The sequence below is a fragment of the Phyllobates terribilis genome, unplaced genomic scaffold (assembly GCF_046119375.1).
Source record: "Phyllobates terribilis strain yellow unplaced genomic scaffold, ASM4611937v1 Scaffold_3__8_contigs__length_932513732, whole genome shotgun sequence".
In the NCBI taxonomy this organism is placed as follows: Eukaryota; Metazoa; Chordata; class Amphibia; order Anura; family Dendrobatidae; genus Phyllobates; species Phyllobates terribilis.
Window position 1 is genome coordinate 351,229,494 of NW_027362763.1, and position 27,587 is coordinate 351,257,080.

Genomic DNA, 27,587 nt, shown 5'->3' on the forward strand with positions numbered 1-27,587 from the left:
GGTGTCAGCACCGGGAACGGCGGTCATGTGACCACAAGATGCAATACGCATACTCTCGACCACAGTGTCTGGGAGGCTGTGGTTGGTGCTGCCAAAAAAAGTTGATTGTCAACATATTAAGAAATTGACAGACTCAATGGTTGGAAGGTTTATTACTGTTATTGAAAAGAAGGACAGCTAAACTGGTCCCTGATATTTTGTTTTTAAAGGTCAGAAAAGTATTTTTGTACATTTTGAGTTTTTGGTTAATATTCTCACTTTAACAGATGAAAATAAATAGTTGAGATGGGAAAATTGTAATTTTCATTAAGTTGCATAATAATTCTGCACACTAATAGTTGTCTAAAATGATAAAGCCTCAATTTTACTTTCTTAGATATTCAGGTTTCAGGTTTATTAACCTTTGGGATTAACCAACAATACTGTGGTTGTTTAATAATAAAAATGAGTTATTAAAATTGTCTAATAATTGTGCACACAGTGTAGTTGACTACATAAAGAGCAAAGGAGATCTAATAGAGTCCAAATGTTATTGTGCTGAAGGATAAAATGGGATTTAGATGGAAGTCACAAGTGAAGTCATGAAGAGAGTATGATGAGAACTCTGCTTAATAAGAGATTATTTTTTCATTGTGGAAATAATTATGCTGTAATGCAATACACATAACTGTAAAGCCCAGTTCTGCCCATACCTTGGTCTGGAAGTAAAGGTTCATCAGTGAGGATCCAGTTAGTTCTGAGCTGTGACTTTAGGTTGTAAATGACCTGTCGTCCTTTTTCTTTGAGTTCTTCCACTACATCATCATTCTCCTAGAATGTCAAGAACATATCAGCGTATATTAGACTTTATGTGCTATTTTATGAAAGACTAGTACTAGGAAGTGATTTGTGCTTCGTGATGTACTCTAGGGAGGAATAAAGTGTTACAAAGTGCTGAGTACTGTACATTGAAGTTGACATGCTTTGACCCCAGAATTAACTTTTGAAGCTACTTTTCATGGTCAGTAGAAGTGAAGGAGCTGCCTTCATTCATTTAGTATATGCTTTATATCTCACTAATGATCAACGCACTGAAACTAATGTAGGAGTGGACTCTATTTGCAACTGAATATGCTTTATTTTCCAAACTTACATGAACAAAGTATTACCGGAGCTTATAGCAGAGAAGATACTCTAATTAGGTCAATAAAATAATACTAAGTGATTGACATCTTCATTGGTTACTGTTAGTAATTTCACCTAACTCTACATCTCAAGAATAAAGATTCAATTGATAACTGATATTGCCGACCCTCATCCACAGGAGGGAGGAACATTTGGGTGGTTGCTGATTGGCTGCTCACTGGTTAGTTCCTCATAGGTAGTGCAGAGCAGGAGAAGGTAAGTACGAATGAGAAGTGCACAATATAGCTGCCTTTGTATATTTATTTATTTACTTTACTCACTTACGGTATATAGCATCATTAATTCCACAGCGCTTTACAGAAATTATCAGCACTTTTCCCATTGGTCCACAGACAATGGCTCATATTTTCAAAACTGTCTAGTTATTAGACTGTGCAAATTTAGACTACATAATCTTAAAGGGAAAATTGTTGACTTTTAGCATTTTTAGCCAACTCCAGCAACTTTTTGAAAAGTGGGTGGAGTTTGGGCAGGAAGAGTAGTGGCCAAGCACTCCCATCAAATTTATTATAATTTTACACCACTGGCAAGCATACTCTTCTAGAGGTGGTGCATGATAGTTAACAGATGCACCAAATTCATTAAAGAGGTGCTTGCTTCTCAATGAATTTGGCGAATCCTAATCCAGCACTCCCTTCAGTAAGACTGGGCTACAAAACGCCAGTCTTAATGAATTGGGGCCTAAATGTAAACTACCTATTAGTTGACTTACATTGTGCTAGAAATTTGCGCCACAATTTTGGTGCATTTTTGGGGCAAATGGTGTTGTACATTAGGCCACTCCCCTTTCCTGACAAGCCACACCCCTTCCAATGAGACCACATCCTACTATCAAATTCTTTTTTAACAGTATCTAAAACACAAAATAAATATGACTTTGTTCAGTCACTATAAATCAATATTCAATAACAAAATTTCTGTATTATTCAATCTCCTTAGGTATTATTTAGTGGCTGTATGACAGTAATATTTTGCCATGATATAGCAGTATAATTTATTCCCATATATGATTTCGCCTCAGGTCGCATATAAGCTTGACTGTTCCCTGATAAAGAAATACAGTCGAACATATAGTGAATATTTGAGTTAAAGGGAACATGTCATCAGGTTTTCTACCCCAAACTAAAGCCATCTGTGTATGAGCTCTGCAATGCTGACTCTTTAATTGTTAAGAGTCGTTTCATCTTTAGAATATGCTTTACATGTTCACTAGGGGACCTCTTAATAACCATGATGTAGGTTATATATATCCAGGGCTGGCCCAGCACTTAGTAGACCAGGACGTGTCCTGGGGCCCACTCTGTCAGGGTTTCAACCAACATATCCACCATTCATATACAGTGTTCACTGTATTTACGCAATACCCTCCACAAGAAGCAGGCTGTGTAATACAGTCAGCATCCAATTCTAACTAGCTGGCTCTGATCGCAGCAGGTTAATCTCTTAGATGCCACTGTCAATCATGACAGTAGCATTTAAAAGGTCGGAAATGGAGAAAGATTTTCCTTCCAACAACCATCTACCCTTCCCTTCAACATAATTGTGGAATCTGTAGATTGTGAGCCCTCGCGGGCAGGGTCCTCGCTCCTCCTGTACCAGTTGCCGACTTGTATTGTTCAAAATTTATTGTCATTGTTTGTGCTATGTATATACCTTTCACATGTAAAGCGCCATGGAATAAATGGCACTATAATAATAATAAATAATAATAATAATAATGGCACTGTTATAGCTGCCAGAGGAGATAACCTATTTACAATACACTTCAATATTGCAGTATTGCTGTGTTTTGTACAAGCTATCAAGTGATCGCATGTTCAAGTTACCTAGGAAGACCAATAAAAAAGTTTAAAAAAATATATAAAAATATATATTAAAACTAAAAAAAAATCCAAATTTACATCAATCCCATTGGAATGTAAATATAATCTAAAAAATAGCAAAAGAATTAACATATTTGGTATAGCTGAGCGCCTAACTGTCCAAAAGTATAAAATAAAATATTTATACCACACGGTTGAAAGCTGAAGTAAAAAAAAAGAAGGAAACATTTCAGAATTGGTGTTTGCTTTATTTGCTTCACCTCCCAAAAAGAGAATTACAGAGATGAGAAAATCATACGGATAAAACTAAAGTGTCATATCACAAAAAAAACAGGCTCATAGACAACTCTATTGATTGAAAAATAAAAAAAATGAGCAGGAAAAATCAAACGCAAAGACGAACCTAATCTGACTCTGTTGCCCAAGAGTCCATATAAGCCTGGAGCCCCCGCTTCTATTCATGAGCTGTAAAAATGTGGTAAAGGTAACTTGCAACTTATAGGTAACTAGTCAGCTGATTCATGATGTCAAAGCACGGGCAGGATGGATCAGATTCGGGCTACTGACCTTCCCATGGCTGATAGGTCTCTCCTTATGTGTCTGTATTGGGAAAGACCTGTCAGTCATGGGGAGGACAGGAGTGTTTCAAAGTAAAATAGGGGTAACCTTTCTCCTTGCGGAGAGTAACATGTCAAGCCAGACATGCCAATAAGCTAATTGTCTCTTCAGAGAGGAAGAGGACTAGAACTCTAGTGCCATCTATAGGAAGTAGCAATCCTAAAAGTCAATATCAACTCTCTAACGAGCCTTGTCACATGACTTAGGATAAAAGCCACACCAAAATCTCACCCAGCCAATCCAGATCTCACACTTTGCACTGACGAAGGGCAATACCCCGAAACACAGTGTCTGCAAGCTGAGATTCCTGGATTGGCTTTTATCCTAAGTCATGTGGCAAGGCTTGTCAAAAGGTCGATATTGACTTTTAAGATTGCTACTTTCTATAGGTGGCACACGAGATTTAGTCCTCTTCCTCTCTGAAGAGACAATTTTCAAAGTAAAATATACACGCCTGCAACAATGCAGCTTGTGTCTGCTTCGTGCTACTCATGGTTCGGGCAGTATGAATTAGATGACAGGTTACCTTTAAATATCTATAGAAGGCCATATTCATAAAAACTGAAACAAATTTATCCTCCATATTTACAATAAAATATATGATAAATATGAAACAATATTCTACATTTTCTAAAATATCAGAAATGTTTTAATTAAATTTATAAATTGTTCACTATTTAATTTTCACTTAGCTATATCATGTTGTAAACATCTTTCATGTGTAGCTGGGACCGTGACAGGCAGAGAAGGTGAAAATTACTATTATTATGGTACCTCTAGGAAAAGCTGCATCTCCACAGCCTCAACCTTCATTCCAGCCTGTTTTTCCTGTAGTAAATTTGTAGAGTCCGGACTGATCATATGATGAAGAAGTGAAGTCCAGTCATTTAGTCTGGGTCCAAGGTCTGGAAACAATGCTTCAAAGGATGCGTTTAGCAGTTCTCTGATATTAATTGATGACATAACAAGTATATTAAATGAACAATTGTGAATCCATCTATCTAATCTATCTTTCTATCAAGAATAGCATAGATCAGTCTTTAACCACTTCGCGCCAGAGCCTGTTTTTGCCTTCGTGACCGGGACAATTTTTTCAATTCTGACCACTGCCAGTTTATGAAGTAATTACCCTGGAACGCTTCAACGTAGTCCCCTGATTCTGAGATTGTTTTTTCGTGACATATTGTACTTCATGATAGTGGTAAAATTTCTTCGATATCACTTGCGTTTATTTGTGAAAAAATCGGAAATTTGGCGAAAATTTTGAAAATTTTGCAATTTTCAAACTTTGAATTTTCATGCCCTTAAATCAGAGAGATATGTCACACAAAATAGTTAATAAATAACATTTCCCACATGTCTACTTTACATCAGCACAATTTTGGAACCCAAATTTTTTTTTGTAAGGGTTAAAAGTTGACCAGCGATTTCTCATTTTTCCAACAAAATTTACAAAAACATTTTTTTAGGGACCACATCATATTTGAAGTCACTTTGAGGGGTCTTTATGACAGAAAATACCCAAAAGTGACACCATTCTAAAAACTGCACCCCTCAAGGTGCTCAAAACCACATTCAAGAACTTTATTAACCCTTCAGGTGCTTCACAGGAATTTTTGGAATGTGGAAGAAAAAAATTAACATTTAACTTTTTTCACAAAAATGTTACTTTAGACCCAATTTTTTTATTTTCACAGGGGTAACATGAAAAAATGGACCCCAAATTTTTTTGTGCAATTTCTCTTGAGCGTGCTGATACCCCATATGTGAAGGAAAACCACTGTTTGGGCGCACGGCAGGGTTCGGAAGGGAAGGAGCGCCATTTGACTTTTTGAATGTAAAATTTGTCTGAATAATTAGCGGACGCCATGTTGCGTTTGGAGAGCTCCTGATGTGCCTAAACAGTGGAAACCCCCCACAAGTGACACCATTTTGGAAACTAGACCCCTTAGGGAACTTATCTAGATGTGTGGTGAGCACCTTGAACCCCAAGGTGCTTCACAGAAGTTTATAATATTGAGCTGTAAAAATAAAATTTTCACATTTTTCCCACAAAACCGTTTTTCATCCCTTAATTTTGCATTATCATAAGGGTAATAGGATAAATTGCACCATGAAATTTGTTATGCAATTTCTCCTGAACACGCTGATACCCCATATGTGGAGGCAAATTACTGTTTGGGCACATGGCAAGGTTTGAAAGGGAAGGAGCGCCATTTGACTTTTTGAATGTAAAATTTGTTTGAATAATTAGCGGACGCCATGTCACATTTGGGGAGCCCCTAATGTGCCTAAACAGCGGAAACCCCCCACAAGTGCCACCATTTTGGAAACTAGACCCCTTAGGGAACTTATCTAGATGTGTGGTGAGCACCTTGCACCCCCAGCTGCTTCACAGAAGTTTATAATATTGAGCCGTAAAAATAAAATTTTCACATTTTTCCCATAAAAAATGTTTTTCATTCCCTAATTTTTCATTATCATAAGGGTAACAGGATAAATTGCACCATGAAATTTGTTGTACAATTTCTCCTGAGTACGCCGATACCCCATATGTGGGGGAAAACCACTGCTTTGGTGTACGGCAGGGTTCGGAAGAGAAAGAAGCGCTATGTTGGCTGGGATAGGCAGCAGACACCATGTCACATTTGAGAGCCCCTGACATGCCAAAACAGCAGAAACCCCCACAAGTGACCCCATTTTGTAAACTACACCTCTCAAGGAATTCATCTAGGGAAGTAGTGAGCATTTTTTAATTTTAAAATTTATACCATTGGGCAGTGAAAAAAGCATAATTATATTTTTACCACAAAAAAATGTTTTACCCTCAGATTTTACATTTTCACACAGGGCAATGGGTAAAAATGGTGCTGAAATGTGTCACACAATTTCTTCTAAAAGTGTCAATACCCCATATGTGGCTGTATCGTACCACTTAGCCATACGGTGAGATTTGAGGGGGAAGGAGCGCTATTTGACAATTGGAGAACAAATTATTGTAGAATAGGCATTTGGATTTGGGAGCACAAAATTTTCTGAATTTCTTTTGGGGGCAAGGACCATTTTGCTTTTTCAGAGCCTTTCTGCTACCAGTAACTTGGAAGTCCCTTATATTTTTAACAGATGATGGACCTGAGTGGGGAATAGCTTTTTTTGAGGACTGAGTTGAAGCTTTTATTGGGAACATTTTACGTAACATTTATCCGGCGCTCTAGGCTGAGCACTTACATCGGGGTTTCCATCTAATTTTCCAAGTGATGTAATTCAGATGAAACCCCTGCGGGATCCATTCACTGTAATGAGGCAGCAGAGTTACTCTGGACTCCGTCTGGCCTCTGTTTAGTGGTGTCCTTTTTTTCAGAAGTGCACAAAACTGTGGCCAACCGCACTTTTATGCACGCCTAAAACAAATGACACCGTGGGATCCCAGGGTAGACGGCATCCACAGTGGCCTATATCTGCCTCATTACAGGGAATCTTCCATCATGGGTTCTGGCTGAATCACGTATTTCAGAGATTTACACGGAAACTCTGGTGTAAGTGCTCAGCGCAGAGCACAGGATAAATGTGAGCAGAGCCTTACTGGGATCTTTGGGAGACATAATAAACAAATCAGTAGTTTTATTTATTTTTTATGCCGTTCCTCGTGTGATATAACTGATTAGATTACTTTATTCTTCGGGTCGGTGCGATTACAGAGATACCAGATTTATATCGGGTTTTTATGACTGACAGCTGTCACACACTAAAATACGCTTTTTTTGCAAAATCTAGTTTTTGCATCACCATATTTTGAGAGCTATAATTTTTCCATATTTCGGCCGATAGAGTCATGTGACAGCTTGTTTTTTGCGGGACAAGTTGACAATTTTATTGGAACCATTTTTGGGCATGTGACATTTTTTGATCGCTTTCTATTCCGTTTTTTGGGAGGTAAAGTTAACAAAAACAAACACTTCAGGAATTGTTTTTTGAGTTTTTTTTTATGCCGTTCTGCGTGTGGTAAAAGTGATCAGGCAGCGTTATTCTTCGGGTCAGTACGTTTACAGCGATACTACACTTACTGTATTTTTTTATGTTTTGGCGCTTTTACACAATAAAACAATTTTATAGAAAAAAAAATATTTTTTTTGCATTGCTTTATTCTGAGCGCTATAACTTTTTTATTTTTCGGCTGATGGAGCTGTATGGCGGCTTTTTTTTGCGGAACAAGATGACGTTTTCAGCGGTACCATTTTTATTTCTATTCTGCTTTTTGATCGCATTTTTTTCCACTTTTTGTTTGGCGATATGATGAAAAAGCATATTTTTTTGCTCCGTTTTTTATTTATTTTTATTACGGTGTGCACAGAAGGAGTTAATTAGTGTGACATTTTTATAGCTCGGGTTGTTTCGGACGCGGCGATACCAAATATGTGTACTTTTTTTGGTTTTGTAATCATTTACGGATTTATTGGTTTAATATTTTATTTATTTATTTTTATTTATTTTGTGATTTTTTTTTTTAATAGTTTAAAAACTTTTTTTTTACTTTTTTTTACATTTTTACTTAGTCCCTGTATGGGACATTAATTTTTATTTTTCTGATCACTGATCTCATGTAATGTAATAGACATATATTACATTACATGAGATCTTCCCTGACTGTTTCAGTCAGAGTCTCCTGTCTGGTATCAGCTACATACAGGCTGAAGCCAGACAGGAAGGACACCATATATGGCAGAGCTGGAGGCGGTCATGTGACCTCCAGCTGCCATAGCAACCCCAGGTCCTCAAACGAAACGGAGGTCTTCGGAGGTAAGTAAGACGACCCCCTCTCTTCCTGCTGTCTCCTATATGCCGCGATCACTATAGATCACAGCATATAGAAGACAGCAAAGGGTTAACATCACTGGGACCTGATCTAATCAGGTCCCGATGATGTACCCTGTCAGAGCTAACGCTCTGCACCGGAATCGCAGTGCTTGCAGGACTCTGGGGGTCCTGAGCACTGCGAGACCACCCACCGTTTTTAAACGTCGGCGCTGCACAGAGCCCGGCAAGCGCCGACGTTTATCTACAGTGGGCGGTCGGGAACCGGTTAAAATAAAAAATACCTTTTGAGAAAAGCAAAATTAAATTATTGAATTATATTTTAAATAACTTTGTGTCTTCAAATATAGTACATTTGTATTCATACCTGTGAATATCATTTCCAGTTTTTGTGTCTGTTCTATTAATGTCCTCTGACATGATTTCCATGTGTTCTTTATCCATTGCTTCAATAACTTGATTCTGCTCTTTTTTAAAAAAAAAGAAAAAAATAAGACATTAAAGGGTCAGTCACTAATTTATGTTGTTCACATTAGAAAAAAATAGAGTTTTTAATGCACTTTTAGATAAAGTTTATTAAAGGGGTTGTCCAGTCTTTTCATAAAAGTCTGCAATCGCTCTATGTGACTGCATAGTTCTGAATCCTGAGGATTCTCTGGTGTTGAGGTTGAAAGCGAGTGGTCACGCGACCGCAGATATGCCATGTGCATACTTCTGGTCACCTTCCAAATAGACATGCTCGGACTCACTCAAGTCATTTGTATTGATTAAGGCTAAGCACTTCTAGTCGGCACATGAATGCAGATCACAATCTTGCAATCAGGTGACCTTTCGCTCTCACTGGCAACACTGGAGCTTCCTGACAGTGTGCAGAGCGCCTGCTGTAAGGATTCAGAAGTCTGCACACACATAGAGTGACTACGGACGTTTAGCAAAAGACATGACAACGCTTTTAAATGAATACTCCCACAATAAAAATTTTCCCTTATGCTAGAGTCAGATGGATGTAGATTCTCTCATCCAAGAAAACTGGGCCGATTATGAAAATGACACTCTGATCAAATTCTGGTGAGAGTGTTAGCATAGCGTGACCCGTTTCTCTCGGATGAAAGAATCAGAGTACAATGTGAGAAGAAGATGGAGAACAAAATTTCTCAGTTTTCTCCATTTTTTCAGTGCGTGATGTCATCAGTGATGTCATCCAAGTGCAGTCTGAAGATTTCCACGCACTCATTGACTAGCATGGCCAAGTGCGATCCAATAATCAGATCAAACTCAGACATGTTGTGTTTTTTTTACTCGGGCCGTCTCAGTCTGAGGAAAAAATCGGACATGTGCGCAGCCCCTTAAACTAACATTGGTCCGAGTGTGATCCAATGCTTTGTCAGATGGAAAATATGCTGGTGTGCACCTGGCCTTACCCATAGGATAGGGGATATCTTACTGCTCGCTATGGACACTCTGCTACTCAGAGAACAGGGATCTGGAGAGCTTAGTCTTGACCTCCTCTCGATTCATAGACTATGGAACTGCCAGTGATCAGTAAGTTAACTTTCAATTGTGGGAATACCTCTTTAAAGAACAATATTAACCAAAAAAGATCAAAATGTTACAAAAATGTTAGTATCAGAATTTGTTATAACACTTTATAATTGTTACCACTCCCTAATTTACTGTGTTTGGTGTTTGCGTTAGAAAAGAATCAAGTGCTGTATTATAAAACTTCTAAATGATTTTACTCAAGATTAAAGGACATTCGTTAAGTATCAGCTATCCTGAGCTGGGAGCCCAAATCTCTATTATGCCTTTATTCTGGATGACAGATGGAACAGCAGGGGCAGAGTGACTAAAAAAGCATTTAGACTGGCCGGTAATCCTTCAGCTTCTAATGGTAATAATGATCCATTGTTCAGGATAATTTTGTAATATCAAGGGGTTGAGCGACTGAACGATGTGTCCAATGACGCTCATTCATCGTCATGAAATTGTTTATGGGAGTGAAAAGATTCTTATTTATCTTTTTGAAAATTGTGTAATGTAAATGATACAGGAAAAAGATATGTCTTTGTACCGTGTTAGCCAGTAAATAGAAAAATATTAAGATTTGAGAGACATCAGTGGTTGATACCTTTTAATGGCTAACTGAAAGGATGATAACAAATTGCAAGCTTTCCAGGCTACTCAGATCTCTTCATCGGGTAATGTAAATGGAGATTGTTCGCGCCTTCAATAATTAGACAGACAAAAAGGAGGAGAGGAAATTCAAGTTGTAATGGCTTGTGGTGATTGGCTGATTGTGTTCCGAGACAATTATTCAGTAGCAGTTGGAACACTGGAACAAATACTTATTCATGTCATATTAGTCAACATTATTATTGCCAATGTGACTGTTCATATAAAACCTGTGAAATTAATTATCAAACATTTTAGCACTAACTTGATTAAATGTTCTTCGTACAGAATCAATGGAAATGTTTGTACAATAGTTTAAGAATGAATGTATTCTAAATACATAGCATCACATGGTGTCACGGGTGTGTCAGAAGTGACAGACAGTCGTCCCGCAGTTGGTTGCAGGAGATCTCTACATTTGGCATCACAGACATCTTCTTAGAGGCTGTCTCTAGGACCGAGCGGCTACCTTCCTCTGGCTAATTAACACCATGTCTGGGTGTATAAATACCTGCTGTTTCAGAGGGAGATGCTGGCGATATTCATTTCTACTTGTGAAGCTCTCTGGAGCTTGAGGATGTGTGCGCATTTGTCTGAAGTTCGTCTAAAGCTAAGCAATTTCCCCCTGTTTGTCCACCCCTGCTGTCTATAGTGTTTAGTGGAGATCGACTAGTGCTCATCTCCTCCCTTCCCTACCCTTAACCATACACCAGGGAAAGACAGGACGAGGCACGCGTGCAGCAATTGGTGAAGAGCCAATACAGGGACATTAGAGGAGACAGGGTGACGCTAGATCAACCTAGGAGGTCTCCACTTTCTGCCTTTCCCTAGAGTGTGGGCTCTCTTTAACTCTTCCCTTTGTGTTGCACTAAGTCTTTCCCACACCTTGCGTGACATTATCGCCGGCCGAGCACATTTTGTAAAGGAAAAAAAAGTGACACTTTGGGTTTTTTTTTCTCCCTTTGTGTGTTTTTGGGCATGGACATTTTTTTTTCTTTTCTCCCTTGGTATGGGTACTGTTGCAGAACTCACAGAGCAGTTCTGCTGTCTGTCCCTGGAGGTGAATGACCTCCGCTGTGAGGTTCAGCAGCACCATTAGCGGCTACTGGTTGCTAATGTGGGGGTCTGTGCAGCTAGGCCTGCCCAGCCTGAACCCAAGGTTGCTCTCCCGGACAGGTTTTCAGGAGGAAGGGACAAGTTTTTTGTATTCAAGGAGGCCTGCAAACTGTATTTTAAACTTCGTTCTTACTCCTCCGGAAATGAGGAGCAACGGATTGGTATTGTGATCTCTCTATAGCAGGGAGGTCCTCAGTCGTGGGCGTTTTCTTTACCACAGGACTCGGTTTGTCTCCAGTCTGTAGAGGGGTTTTTCGGGGCTCTGGCCGTCATCTATGATGACCCTGACCGAGTCACCTTCGCTGAGTCTAGGCTACGTCGCCTTCAGCAGGGGAATCGGTCAGTGGAGACATACAGTTTGGAATTCCGTAGATGGGCAACGGATTCCAAATGGAATGACTCAGCCCTTAGAAGTGAGGGGCTTACTGAAAGATTTAAAGATGCCGTGGCAGTATATCAAACCCTCAATCCTTGGAGGCTGCCATGTCGTTGGATATATGTCTTGATAGATGCCTTCGGGATAGACAGTTGAGACCACCTTCTCCGGGGCCTTCTTATCGGGGTTGTGTACCTCTGCCAGAAGAGCAGTCTGGGGCTGAGCCAGTACTCGGGGAGGTGGAGGAACCCATGCAGTTAGGGGGTGTCTCTACGTCATACATCTCCCCTGAGATTCGCAGGAAAAAAGGCGTATGTTTTTTCTGTGGGAAAAGGGGACATTTTGTTGCGACCTGTCCTGCAATTCCTAAACAAAAGGAGTCTCGATTAACTCTTGGTAGTCTGGAGTTGGATAAAGGGGTGCATTTGTTACCAACCTGCAGTTCACGCTTTGTCCTGTCAGCAGAGGTGGTGCTAGAGAGCAAAACCAAGAAAATTTCTGTTTGACAGTGGAGCCGAAGTTAGCATGGTTGATGCTGAGTTTGAGAAAACTCATGGTCTTGCTTGCTGTGCTTTAGCTGAACCTATTTCCATCTTTGCCATTGACTCAGCGCCACTTGCATTTACTCAGATTGTACATAATGTAAAACTGAGGGTGGGGTCAGTTCATTGTGAAATAATACCTTGCTATGTCCTGGACAATCTTCCCACACCAATTGTTTTGGGTATTCCTTGGCTTGTTAAACATAATACGTTGGTGGATTGGCAAGCCGGGGAGATTATTGAATGGAGAGATTACTGCCATGAGAACTGTTTAGGTATTTCCCTTGCTACTGTCTCTACGGAAATATTACCTGCTTTTCTGTCTGGTTTTAAAGATGTTTTTTTCTGAGAGGGGGTGTCAGAATTTGCCTCCTCATCATGCTTATGGCAGTCCTATTAACCTGATCCCCCGGAGCTAAACTACCGAAATCCAGACTGTATAATCTTTCTGGCCCTGAGAGACAAGCCATTAAGGATTTCATTGTGGAAAGTCTGGAGAAGGGACATATCAGTCCCTCATCATCACCCGTGGTGGCAGGGCTCTTTGTGAAGAAAAAAGATGGCGGTCTACGTCCCTGTTTAGATTTCGGGAATTAAATCAAATTACCATCCGTGATCCATACCCTCTTCCTCTGATTCCTGATTTGTTCTGGTTAAAATCAGAGAAGGTGACAAGTGGAAAACAGCGTTCAATACCCCAGAAGGACATTTCGAGAGTCTGGTTATGCCTTTTGGTTTGACCAATGCACCTGCGGTATTCCAGCATTTCATGAATGATATTTTTCATCATTTGGTGGGGAGGTTTGTGGTGGTCTATCTGGATGATATTTTGGTTTACTCACCTGGTTTGGAGACACATCGGGGGCATGTTAAGCAGGTGCTCCAGATATTAAGAGATAACAAACTTTATGCCAAACTGGAAAAATGTGTTTTCGCTGTCCAGGAGGTGCAGTTTTTGGGGTACTTGTTGTCATCTTCGGGTTTTCGGATGGATCTGGAGAAGATCCGTGCGGTCCTTAATTGGGAACGTCCCGAGAACCTGAAGTCTCTACAACGTTTTCTGGGCTTTACGAATTTTTACCGGAAATTCATCCAAAATTACCCTGTTATTGTGAAACCAATTACTGACATGAATAAGAAGCGGTTTGATTTTTCCAAATGGTTGGATGCTTCCCTCCAGGCTTTCTCTTCCTTAAAGAATCGTTTTGCCACAGCACTTATACTCAGTCAACCCGATGTTTCCCAACCTTTTATTGTGGAGGTTGATGCATTGGATGTCATGGTTGGGCTGTGTTGTCTCAGGGATTGTCCCCTGGTAAATGGCGTCCATGCGCCTTCTTTTCTAAAAAATTGTCTTCGGCTGAGAGAAATTATGACGTTGGTAATAGCGAACTTTTCGTGATCAAATTGGCGTTCGAGAAATGGCGACATTGGTTGGAGGGGGCTGTCCATCCTATTACTGTTATTAATGACCATAAGAACCTGTCATATCTCCAGTCAGCTAAACGTCTCAACCCTAGGCAAGCCAGATGGTCCCTGTTTTTTACTAGGTTCAGGTTTGTTGTCACGTTTCATCCAGGGGTCAAAAATGTCAAGGCTGATGCTCTGTCCTGGAGCTTCCCTGGTGGTGGTGACCATGAGAACCCTGCCCCGATTTTACAGAAAGGGGTAGTCATTTCGGCACTGTGTCCTGAACTGGAGGGTGAGGTGTTGGAGGCTCAGGGGGATGCCCCTGCCTCCTGCCCTTCAGGAAGGTTATTTGTACCATCTAATCTGCGCCGCAAAGTAATTAAGGAACATCATAACGCTGTGCTTGCTGGGCATCCAGGTGGTAAGGCAACCGGGGACCTCCTCTCTCGTCATTTTTGGTGGCCGGGGTTGCATCAGGATGTGATGGAACACATAGCTGCTTGTAGTATTTGCGCGCGTTCTAAGATTTCGCATACCCATCTGTCTGGTACTATTCTTCCTCTACCTATCCCTAGTAGGCCATGGACACACTTGTCCATGGATTTTATTACTGACCTACCGGCTTCTGCAAGCAAAACGATGGTTTTGGTGGTAGTAAATAGATTCAGTAAAATGGTTCACTTCGTCACATTGCCTGCACTTCCAAATGCCAAGACACTTGGCATAAATGAGATTCTGAAGCTTCATGGGGTTCCCTCCGACGTGGTGTCAGATCGGGACACCCAGTTTGTTTCCATTCTGTTCTCGACTGGAAGTGCAGCTGTCCTTTTCCTCTGCCTTCCACCCTCAGTCAGATGGACAGACCGAGCGTGTCAATCAGAATTTGGAGACCTACCTCAGGTGTTTTGTCTCCGAAATTCAGGAGGATTGGGCATCCTACTTACCGCTGGCAGAATTTGCCATTAATAATAATCGTCAAGAATCCACTGGCAGGTCACCATTCTTCAGTACATACGGTTATCACCCACGGTTTGGTACCTTTAGTGGGGGAGGAGCTTCCGGAGTTCCTGAGGAGGAACTGTTTGCTTTCTCGCTCTCCTCCGTATGGCAGGGTGTTCTGAGTAATTTAAAGATCATGGGAGACAGGTATAAACGTATGGCTGACAGAAAACGCTTGCCAGGTCCAGACCTGGGTGTGAATGACTTTGTGTCATTGTCTACCAGGAATATAAGATTGAAAGTTCCTTCTTGGAAGATGGGACCTACGTTTATTGGTCCCTATAAAATAACCGCCGTCATCAACCCAGCAGCGTTTCGTCTTGAACTTCCTCAGGCCCTTAAGGTCCACAACGTGTTCCACAGGTCCTTACTCAAAAAGTATGTGGAACCTCTTGAGCCCTCACCTCTACCACCACCCCCAGTAATGGTTGATGGTAACCTGGAGTTCCGGATTTCGAGGATTGTAGATTATCGTCTCCAACGTCATTCTCTACAATACTTGGTGCACGGGAAAGGCTATGGTCCAGAGGAGAGGATGTGGGTTTCAGCATCAGAGGTGAACGCTCCCAGGTTGGTTCGCTCACTCCACACCTCTTATCCTGAGAAACCCGGTCCTGAGTGTCCGGAGGCCACTTATAGAAAGGGGGTACTGTCATTAGTGTGTCAGAAGTGACAGACAGTCGCCCTGCAGTTGGTTGCAAGAGATCTCTATGTTTGGCATTACAGACATCTTCTTAGAGGCTGTCTCTAGGACCCAGCGGCTACCTTCCTCTGGCTAATTAACACCCTGTCTGGGTGTATAAATACCTGCTGTGTTTCAGAGGGAGGTGTCGGCGATATTCATTTCTACTTGTGAAGACTTTAGTAAGAGAGGTACTTCGTCCTCTCTGGAGCTTGAGGACGTGTGTGCATTTGTCTGGAGTTCATCTAAAGCTAAGCAATTTCCCCCTATTTGTCCACCACTGTGCTCATCTCCTCCCTTCCCTAGTCTTAGCTATACTCCGGGGAAAGACAGGGTGAGGCATGTGTGGGGCAATTGGTGAAGAGCCAATACAAGAACGTTAGGGGAGACAGAGTCTTTCCCTAGAGTCTGGGCTCCCTTTCCCTCTTCCCTTTGTGTTGCACTAAATCTTTCCCACACCTTGCGTGACACATGGCATTTGTACATTGAAGACAAATACACTTCAGATTCTGTCTGTGTGAACACTGTGCACGGTGTTCAATGTTACGATGTAACGATCGCTATTTATTCATTCCATTCACCATTCTCTTCCTGTATAATCACTTGTCTGAGATTTTTGCTAGTCGTGAGTTAAGATCGCATCGTTCTTTGTTTAAACCATTTTCTGCTCATGTAAATGAGCTACATTCCCATGCCTAGTATGTGGTGATTTTTTGATGTTGCTGATTTTCTGCACCTATTGGGTAAATTAGGTTACTTGCGTTGTTTTTTTCATTACGTTTTTAAGAGTGTTTTTTGACATGCGTTTTTATCACGCTTTTAACGATGAAGTTTTTGTCTCTTTTTGGTATGTCATGCTTTAAGTCAGGGGAACACAACTCTAGTCCTCAAGGCCCACCAACAGGTCATGTTTTCAGGATTTCCTTAGTATTACACTGGTGATAATGTGATCACCTGCACAAGTGATGATTCCAACACCTTGTGCAATGCTAAGGAAATCCTGAAAACATGACCTGTTGGTGGCCCTTGAGGACTAGAGTTGTGCATCCCTGCTTTAAGACAAGTTGCTTTGTTTTTTATATTTCCTGGTATTTGGTTTTGACAAATCTTTATTGATTGTGGATTACATGCGTTTTAGTGCATTGATGCAGTGCAGATGCATTAAAAACACATATGCTTTTTTACTGGTGGATTTTCCGCATCTGATGCAATGGAACATGCACATAGAACTCAGTGTACTCGGAAGAGAGATTGACACGTTACAGATTTCAAAGGGGTATCATTTTCAAACAAGAACTCACAATTTGCACTGACGAAGGGGCCCGAAAATACAGTGTCTGCAAATTGAGTTTCTTGTTCTGGCTTATATATCCTAAGTCATGTGATATGGCTCGTTAAAGGGTCACTATTGACTTTTAGGATTGCTACTTCCTGTAGATGGCACTAGAGTTCTGGTCCTCTTCCTCTCTGAAGAGACAATTTACAGATTTCAAACACGTACCTCAGGCCAGCTAATGCAGAGTGAAAAAAAGCACAGTGGGCATGAGATTTCTATAAATCCCATCCACTTTGTTGGAAATGTAAAGGGGCTTTCACACTGGGTTCAGGCACCCATTCAGTGGCTCCATCAGGGCTTACCTCCAAATCCTCCCCCCGCAAAGCGGGATTCTGGCGTATGCGCCAACGGGGACCTGACGGAGCCACTGAACGGGTGCCTGAACGCAGTGTGAAGGCACCTTAAGATGCTGTATTTTTTTACACACAAATCAAAAATTCACCAAACACTCATCATGGGAACTTAAAAGGAACCTGTCACCTGAAAATAAGTATTTTATCTCTTGCTGTTTTTGTAAGTTTGCCCACTTACAAAGACATGAACAGTCTATAATTTTAAGGGTAGGTTAGTTTTAACATTGAGAGATAGAATATCCCAAAAAATAAAGAAAATCACATTGTATAAATTAGATAATTTTTTTTCCATTTTGCAGTGAGAAATAAGTATTTGATCCCCTACAAACCATAATGAGTTCTTGTCCTACAGACCAGTTAGACGCTCCTAATCAACTCGTTACCTGCATTAAAGACGGCTGTCTTACATAGTCACCTGTATAAAAGACTCCTCTCCACAGACTCAATTAATCAGTCAGACTCTAACCTCTACAACATGGGCAAGACCAAAGAGTTTTCTAAGGAATTCAGGGACAAGATCATAGACCTGCACAAAGCTGGAATGGGCTACAAAACCATAAGAAAGACACTGGGTGAGAAGGAGACAACTGTTGCAATAGTAAGAAAATGGAAGAAATACAAAATGACTGTCAATCGACATCGATCTGGGGTACAATGCAAAATCTCACCTCGTGGGGTATCCTTGATCATGAGGAAGGTGAGAGATCAGCCTAAAAGTACACAGGGGGAACTTGTTAATGATCTCCAGGCAGCTGGGACCACAGTCACCAAGGAAACCATTGGTAATAGATTACGCCTTAAAGGTTTAAATTCCTGCAGTGCCCGCATGGTCCCCCTGCTCAGGAAGGCACATGTGCAGGCCTGTCTGAAGTTTTCCAATGAACACCTGGATGATTCTGTGAGTTATTGGGAGAAAGTGCTGTGGTCAGATGAGACAAAAATTGGGCTCTTTGGCATTAACTCAACTCGCCATGTTTGGAGGAAGAAGAAGGATGAGTACAACCCTAAGAACATCATCCCAACCGTGAAGCATGGTGGGGGAAACATTATACTTTGGGGGTGCTTTTCTGCAAAGAGGACATGACGACTGCACCGTACTGAAGGGAAGATGGATGGGGTCATGTATCGTGAGATTTTGGCCAACAACATCCTTGCCTTAGTAAGAGCATTGAAGATGGGTCGTGGCTGGGTCTTCCAGCAAGACAATAACCCAAAACATACAGCCAAGGCAACAAAGAAGTGGTTCAAAAAGAAGCACAGTAAGGTCATGGAGTGGCCCAGCCAGTTTCTAGATCTTAATCCCATAGAAAACTTATGGAGGGAGTTGAAGCTCTAAGTTGCAAAGCGACAGCCTCAAAATCTTAATGATTTAGAGATGATCTGCAAAGAGGAGTGGACCAAAATTCCTCCCGACAGGTGCGCAAACCTCATCATCAACTACAAAAAACGTCTGACTGCTGTGCTTGCCAACAAGGGTTTTGCCACCAAGTATTAAGTGTTGTTTGCCAGAGGAATCAAATACTTATTTCTCACTGCAAAATGCAAAAAAAAATGTCTAATTTATACAATGTGATTTTCTTGATTTTTTGTTGGATATGCTATCTCTCAATGTTAAAATTAACCTACCCTTAAAATTATAGACTGTTCATGTCTTTGTCAGTGGGCAAACTTACAAAAACAGCAAGGGATCAAATACTTATTTCCCCCACTGTAACAGCGTCCCCGCACTGACTGACAGCTGGCCCTAATGCTGAGTGTAGCATCGGCGTCTCTGCCCCTTGCTAGGCAGAGACGCCGTCCCTCTCACCTCCCCGCTTCTGGCGCGGCGTCCTCCAGCGCTTCTCTCCCCGCTGCTTCCGGCACGCGCTCCTTCCCCGGCAGTGTGCTTAGGGCGCGCGCGCTCTCCCCCTCTCTTAAAGGGACCACGCGCGCCGTCCTAAGGAGTCCCCGGCCAATTGCCGTTGGACCTCCCATATTTAAGGCACCTCCTCCAAAATGGAGGTGCCCGAGCAATGTTGTTTGCACTGTGTCTCACCTGTGCTTCAGTCCTCAGGTTCCGCTGACTTCTCGTCCTGCCTGCCAGCCTGTTACTTGCCTTGTCCGCCAGACCGCTCACCTGGGAGCGTCTACTAGTTACCTGCTTGTTACCTGCCTGTCACCTGTCTAGTCTGTCAGACCGCTCACCTGGGAGCGTCCACCAGTTATCTGCCTGTTACCTGCCTGTCACCTGCCTCGTCTGTCTGACCGCTCACCTGGGAGCGTCCACCAGTTACCCGCCTGTTACCTGCTGTCTCCGTCAGCTCGCTCACCTGGGAGCACCCGCCAGTTACCTGTCAGGTATCCGCCTCGCCTGTTTACCCAGAGACTGTCCCCGTCACTTGCCGTGACCACCTGCGTGTCTACCCAGAGACTGTCCCCGTCACTTGCTGTGACCACCTGCCTGTCTACCCAGAGACTGTCCCCATCACTTGCTGTGACCACCTGCCTGTCTACCCAGAGACTGTCCCCGTCACTTGCTGTGACCACCTGCCTGTCTACCCAGAGACTGTCCCCGTCACTTGCTGTGACCACCTGCCTGTCTACCCAGAGACTGTCCCCGTCACTTGCTGTGACCACCTGCCTGTCTACCCAGAGACTGTCCCCGTCAGTTGTTGTGGCTGCCTGCTTGCCTTCCCTGGGAGTCACCCGCTTCCTTACAAGGACTTCCCCCTTGTATTACAGCTCAGAGGTTCCACCTCCCGGACCCGTAACACTGAGCCACTGTCAATCTATGCCTGATGAAGAGACCTGAGTATTCTCGAAAGCTTTCAATTTGTTACCATCTTTTCAGTTAGCCATTAAAAGGTATCAACCACTGAGGACTCTCAAATCTTAATAGTTTTCTATCTACTGGCTAACACGGTACAAAGATATATAGTCTACGAGATGTAATTCTACCAAAGGTCTACAATCATTGAATAACTTTTTTTTATAATATTAACATTGTTTTCCTGTAAAGCGAAATACCTGTAAGATCTCTTCGGGGTCTGAGGGAAAATATATCACTGTACATGTCTTCCATGAACTGCGGGATAGTCTGAGTGAAGAAGGAGACATCCATGTTGTTACGTAAGAAGTCCTCTGCCTTGCGCAGTAAATTCAGGAGGATCTGGAGATAGGAGCGTAGCTCTGCAATAATTCCAAACATTCATTATGGGTAACATTATGTGATACAAGCGAATTGCCTGGTATCAAACAAAAGCCTACACATTTATGGACTTCTAACATTTCTCAGATACTAACTCACTTAATGATTGGTTTTATTTCAGCCCAGGGAAACTGTCAGCTATAACAGCTGTCCGAAGTGGGAACTCAGCCCTTTTTATATGGCCATGAAATTAATATTTATAGCCTATATTAGTGCTATATTTTTAGTTGGTGTCTTGTAACTGAGCTTTCTTAAATTATTGATAATGGCAACTATTCTAATACACGGTAACTCTGCTGACTACAGGATGTTACACACATATATTACAGGTGTAAATGTTCTATAAAGTGACAATTAACCTCAAGGAATATAGGCCAAGCACATAAGAATGACTGCATCATGACTATCACATAGGACATAGCGCACAAGGAAGCATTGTAGAAAGTATGTGACTACATATATAATCAGCAGGAATAATGGATAAATTATTTTCCATTTTATAGTTTCCTTTAAGTTTTGATCATTAGTCTTGTAGATATATTTTTTTCTTTGTATGATTGAATGGAGCATGCTGCTGCTCTAATGTTTGTATAATGTGAACCATTAGCCTTTTAGTTATTAAAGGGATTATCCTGGACTTTTTTTTTACCTATAGGGCTAAGCACTTATCGACTGGTAGTTGCTAACTAATGCCTCTTGTGCCCTAAGACGATCTCTCCTGGCTCAGAGTGGTCATGGACAGCTCCTGGCAGTGATTCCCCTACTTCCTGTGATTTCATGTCAACAGAGCATCTCCTTCTCTTCCACCGCGTTCTGTCAACGAGGTGTCACTGCTGACGTCATGTTGATTGACAGCAAGCTCCCCACTGCATTAGTCTGAGCAGGCTATCAATCAGCATGACATAGGCGTGACGCCCCCTCAGCAGAGCGGAAGAGAAGGAGATGCTCTGTTGATGTGACAACACATGAAGTAAGAGACTCACCCCAAAGAGCTGTCCATGACCACTCTCAGCCGGGAGAGATTGTTGCACAGCACAGCAGGCAAGTAGTTAGCACCTGTCCATTTGGATAAGCTGTAGGCAGCCAGAAGTCTTTACAGCCTTGTGACTGTAACCATGTTAAAAGGATTGTTGAGTGTAGAAACACACTATGTAAAAATTCTGAGTTTATATAGGTGTCTCCTTCTCAGAACCCTGATCTGTTAGTTAGAATGGCTAAAAAGTGCATCTATCTCTCTGAAGGATAAAGTTCCAGAAAATCCATGTATGACACTGACAGCCTATTGATTATACTGTGATCTGTGTAATGCTTAATTTTTTCCTGTGGAGTTGTTGCATGTGAAAGGGGTTTCCTGGTGTATTTTCTGGAGCTCATGGCTTCCTGGTTGCTAGGGAGCGGTGTGCTCAACAAGATTAACATTTCGGACCAGTGGCATGGTGGAGCCACTATTCGCAACTGAATGCTCTCCCATGCTGCTAGTAACATGGGAGAAGCACAGGGGGGCTGAGGCTGGCCGGGTCCAATAATTCTCCCAGCTTCAGAGCGGTACAGACTAACTCTAGAGCAGCAGTCCCCAACTTTTCCTACGTTGAGAGCCACATTCAGATCTGAGACAAAGTAATGAAGCACATCCATATCACCCCAATTAGTGACATCCAGCTCCCACTCAACCCACCCACATTAGTGACACTCAAAGACCCCATTACTGGTATAATGATGTGGCGCCCCTGCGGGTTCAGTCGCCGCAGAGGTACTGCATCTTACCCAGAGGTGTGGTACCCCACTCTCAGGTAAGGAGGGAGTACTACCCGGGACCCACACACCCACATCCAATACACTCCACTTCAGTAGGGAAGGGCAAGATTGCTCCTAAGGGAGAGCACAGTCCCTGGTCCCTAGCTGGAGGTTGGAACCATGTAGTGGGTGTGGGTGGAAGAAGTAGATCAGGGGAGCACCGTCAGAAGGAGTATAAGAGGGAAGGGAACCATCTAGAACCAAGTCCAGTTCAGAGGAGAGAGAGTTGGGAGCAGGAGCACTGGAAGAGCTTTGCTCAGGAGGAGTGGAGAAAGGAGCAGGGCCCAGTCTGAGAGGCCCAGGAGGAGAGACTGGAGAGAAGAGAGGAGCAGTGAGGAGGGCTTTAGGAGGAACCAAGGGGATCCCAGGGGCACGGCGAGTGCGGATGCCACCCGTGCGCCCGAATCCACACGGACGTGGAGGGATCAGGCCGCAGAAGGGGACCGGCCCCTAACTAGTGGAGAACAACCAGGCTCAGCTAGATAACCGGAGGCTGCTGCATTTTCAAGGTGCTGCAGCCAACAACCACAATTACATCGCCGAAAAGGTGGCCGCATAGGGTCCAGGGGACTGCATGTCGCGCGACAAGGCCCAAGGCCACTGGCTTGGGACACTGATTGTGAGGCGCAGGGCAGGAGGGTGAGAGCCAGCGCAGGGAAGACGACCGGGAAAGGCACATAGAACGGTGTCCCGTTTAAGTACTCCTGAGAGACTTGAGAGATTGCTGAACCCCTTCCCTGGAGGACACAGGAGGACGTGGGAGGTTACATTGTAACTGTCTGCTGCAGAGATGCAATGCCAGACCAAAGCAGGTAATACTAAAGTTATTACGTATTACCTGCTTTGAGTTACGGCTCTTTGATAGAGGGCTGTTAAAAGGTAAAACCACTCTATTCTAACTATAGGGTGTCTGTGTGAGCCGGAATGAATTAGCCAAATAGTTGTCGAAATGTGATGGTATGTGTGCCATCTTGTGGAAAGTTAAACAAGGACTGAGTAAATTTGTTCCATGAACTGATGTCTAGCGACTCTGCTGGGGAACAACACTAATATGTCACTCATCCAAAAATCTCATTAATAATTGAATACATCAAGTTACTTTTTCCTTTGAATCATTTGGAAGTTTTTCAGACTAATTTTAATGATCAAAGTAGTGATGTGTGGCACCCTGCTGTTCACAGGTACCACAGGACCCAAAAGGGTGCATGAACAGACTCCTCCACAAGAGGCCCTCATTACATACAAACACCTCCACCCTTCCACCTCGTACCACCAGAGGGAGCCCGTTAGGGATATATATATGGAAGGTGGAGCCAGGCAAGTCAGTCAGTTTTAGTCTGAGTTTAGAGTGTGCTGCCACTGAGAGCAGTGAAGACGGAGCACGTCTGCTGCTGTATTGAGGGCCCTGAGTGTGGCCAAAGGAAAAGAGGAGAGGAGAGAGGAGTACACAAACCGGACACCGGGTCCGCGCCTACAGGGTCGCTTTATACCCAGTAGGTATCACTGGCATACCAGGAGGACTACAAGTACCTGGCCGACCTGAACCTAAACCCATTACAGGACCAGGAACCATGAAGGCCCCGGCGCCCAGGGATAGTGGTTGCCAGCGGAAGGTCCTACTACCAAGCAACAGGTGAAGAGAGCAACACGACACAGAAGCTAGGCCCAGTTGCAGGCTGGCCAGGAGCTTAGAGAGAGGGAGACATGGACCAGGAGGCCCTATACCCGCTCACTGGGGAGAAGTCCTGAAGTGCACCCTTCCTACTGAGTACCCTGGACCGTACCTGACATCCACACCAGTAAAGGTATTGAAGCGAATCCCCTGTCTCTGTCAGTTACTCCTGCTGCGCCATCCCGACTGCACTACAAGCCCCAGCATCACCACCCACCGTCAAACACTACACTGCCCTGAGACCCGCTCCACCTGTGGGGAGCTGTTCCATCCTAGCTGCCTATCAACTGCGTCAGAGGTCTGCAGCAGCGCTGGTACAAATTACCAGAAACCACAGGTGGCGTCACGATCAAACTACAAATCCCATATAAACTATCCCCTTTTTGTTGACCGCCCTGGGCCACGGACCGGGCCAGCCACTGTGACATATTCCCCCCAGCATCCATAGGCCCGGACACCGAGTACTCCACTGCCCTGGGGGCGAGTCATCTCTGGCGTCACGAACAGGATTTCGTACCCATTGCCACCGGGTACTGTGTGCCGTATTGAACTGTGTTTTTACTGTGGTGAACATCGCCGCCATTACCGCGTCACCGCACAGGAAGAAGAGGGGCGTAACCGCGGGAATCGGAGAGGCGTGACTGCTAGAAGCGAGCGAAGCTCAAGCCCCGACTCGCGCTCTGACGCACCTGGAAGCGTCAGGTCCTGGAAGGAGACCGTCGTCTGCGGAGCTGCGGCCTACCCGATTAAAGAAACAGGAGGTAGGCTACGGTTCACTAGGGGGCGCAACCATGGCCGACGACCAGCGAGACGCCGGAGCACCGGATAATGCTCCTGATGCTCAACTTGCGCCCAGCGCTGCTCAGGCCTGAGGGGCCGCCCCACCAGCAGGGGTTGTGACTCTGTTAATACCCATGGCCCTGCCGTATATCCCTGGAGCAAAATGGTTTCCCCAGTATGATGGCAAACCAGACACCCTGTCTGGATTCAAGAGAAAGATATGCGGTGTATTGGACATGTATTCAATGACTGGTAGGCAGAGAGCCGCTGTTGTGCAGGGACAATTGACTGGTGCCGCAGAGCGGGAAGTTGAAACCTGGCCAGCCGCAGACCAGGAATCAGTATCCATTATCCTTAAGAGACGGCAAACTGTCTTTGAAAATCGCACTGAGACAGATCTCCGGATGAGGTTCTACCACTGTACCCAGAAACCTGAGGACAGTATCCGGGACTATGCCTGGCGCTTTCAGGAAGCCCTGCGGGCCCTGAAACGGGTTAGTCCAGCCAGCATACAAGATGAGAATAAAATGCTGACAGAACAATTCATCTGGGGGTTGAGGTCCCAGGAGGAGAGCAGAACCGTACGGTGGTGGGCCTTAGATCATCCAAATGCCACCTTTGACACCCTGAAGGACATGGCTATTAAGGGCCTTCAGCCCCTGGAAACATCAGGGACTGCTATCCAGCGTTACCAGGGTGGGGCCACCCCAGTGCCCGCAGCACCCACTGTTCCTTCATTAACGGCTGAAACAAAGATGCAAACAGTGCCCCCTAGCGAGCTGGACAGCCTGCGCTCTGAAGTGCGTCAGCTACGTAAAACCCTGGACACTGTCCTGAGCACCCTGCAGCTACAGACGGAGCCCGAGCCGGAAGGAAGGATCCTACTTGCCGACAGTCCTGAGGATGTCCCCTGGATGAGGAGAAGAAGGAGGACAACGCCAACCCGTAGGAGGACAACGCCACCCCGTGGGAGGACCAACGACCAACGTCGCCCTCCAGGAGATTTCATCTGCTACCGTTGCCACAAGGCAGGCCACACCGCGCAGAACTGTCCTTTAAACGGGCAAACCCTGGGGCCGAGGGCCGACACCCAGGAGTAACTCAACCAGCCCCATCAAGCTGGTACGACCGGTTCGTAGGAGGAAGGCCTTTCCTGTCCATCGTGCTGGACGGCATAGCAACAATTGCGTTACTGGACACCGGCTCACAGGTAACCATCATACCTGATGTCCTCTACAAAAGGTACTGGTCCATAGATGAACTCCACCCGCCAGCCCCGAACCTCTCTGTGTATGCCTCTAACGGCCTTCCTCTTAACCTAGTAGGGGTTAAGGACGTGATAGTGAAGGTGGGGAGAGTGGAACTAAAGGACCAAGGACTAATTGTTATAGAATCTAACCCTGGTGATACCAATCCGTATATGATACTTGGTACAAATATTGTTGGTAACTGTTTGGGAGAAGTGTTGTGTTTACTCCAACAGATTGCTGACACTGCCAAACCATGGCAGAGGAAGGTGCTCCAGAGAGAGATTCGAGCCCTCCTGTACCAGCAACAGGTAAAGCTAACAGGTGGTGAGATTGGTAATGTACGGGTGACAGACCCGATACCCATTGTGATTCCCCCAATGAGTGAGATGCAGATTTGATGTAGGGCAGCAATAGGTCTCAAGGGACAGAACTACCAGGCGGTAGTGGAGCCCATTAGCTCAGAGCACAGACCTACACTCTTAACTGCTAGAGGGGTAGTTGATGTACGCAATGGGAGGGTACCCATACGTCTCCTAAATTGTGGGGAGGAGGAAGTTAAATTGCCAAGATACGCCACTGTTGCCAGATTGTATACTGTGGATAATGATGCCATACACACAGTGGAATCCTTGACCCCACCAGATACAGTGGAGGACAATGACTCCGAAGCTCAGCTGGAGGATTGGAGTCAACAGCTCCATGTTCGAACTGACGCCACTCCTGTCCATCAAAAACACGGTATATACAGAGTGGTTCAGGAATAAACACCCACTTGATTTTGGAAGGATTAAAGGGGTACAACATCACATACCCAACGGTAACCATCCACCCATTAAAGAGCGCTACAGACCCGTACCAGCAGCACATTACCAAAAAGCCAAGGAAATGTTGCATGACATGAAAAAGGCAGGGGTAATAAGGGATAGCTGTAGCCCCTGGGCAGCTCCCCTGGTCCTGGTTAGGAAAAAGGACGGTAGCATGAGGATGTGTGTAGATTATAGACAAATTAATCGAATAACACATAAAGATGCATACCCTTTGCCCCGCATAGAGGAATCCCTGGCTGCATTAAAATCTGCCAATTACTTCTCTACATTGGATCTCACTAGCGGGTACTGGCAAGTCTCTTTTGCTGAGGAAGACCAGGAGAAGACAGCCTTCACTACCCCGATGGGACTGTGCGAATTAAACAGCATGCCGTTTGGACTCTGCAACGCACCCAGAACGTTCCAGAGGCTGATGGAGTGTTGCTTGGGACACCGGAACTTTGAGACAGTGCTGCTGTACCTGGATGACGTTATCGTGTACTCGAGGACGTATGAAGACCATCTGAAGCACCTGGCGGAGGTATTTGAAGCATTGTCCCGGTATGGGATGAAACTAAAACCTTCTAAATGCCACTTGCTCAAGCAGAAGGTTCAGTACCTGGGACACGTAGTCAGCTCAGAGGGAGTAGCACCAGACCCGGAGAAGGTCACTG

General features: G+C 44.0%; 1 protein-coding gene across 1 annotated transcript in view; it reads right to left on the reverse strand.

Moving 5' to 3' along the window:
- The window catches only part of PRSS56 (serine protease 56), a 75,772-nt gene that overhangs the window by 12,334 nt on the left and 35,851 nt on the right, over positions 1-27,587 (reverse strand). The window contains exons 11-14 of the mRNA XM_073675245.1: positions 20,431-20,592; positions 8,806-8,905; positions 4,401-4,569; positions 693-810 (exon numbers count right to left, since the gene is read on the reverse strand). Of these exons, the coding sequence (XP_073531346.1) occupies positions 693-810; positions 4,401-4,569; positions 8,806-8,905; positions 20,431-20,592 (549 nt within the window). The remainder of the gene's footprint in view (positions 1-692; positions 811-4,400; positions 4,570-8,805; positions 8,906-20,430; positions 20,593-27,587) is intronic.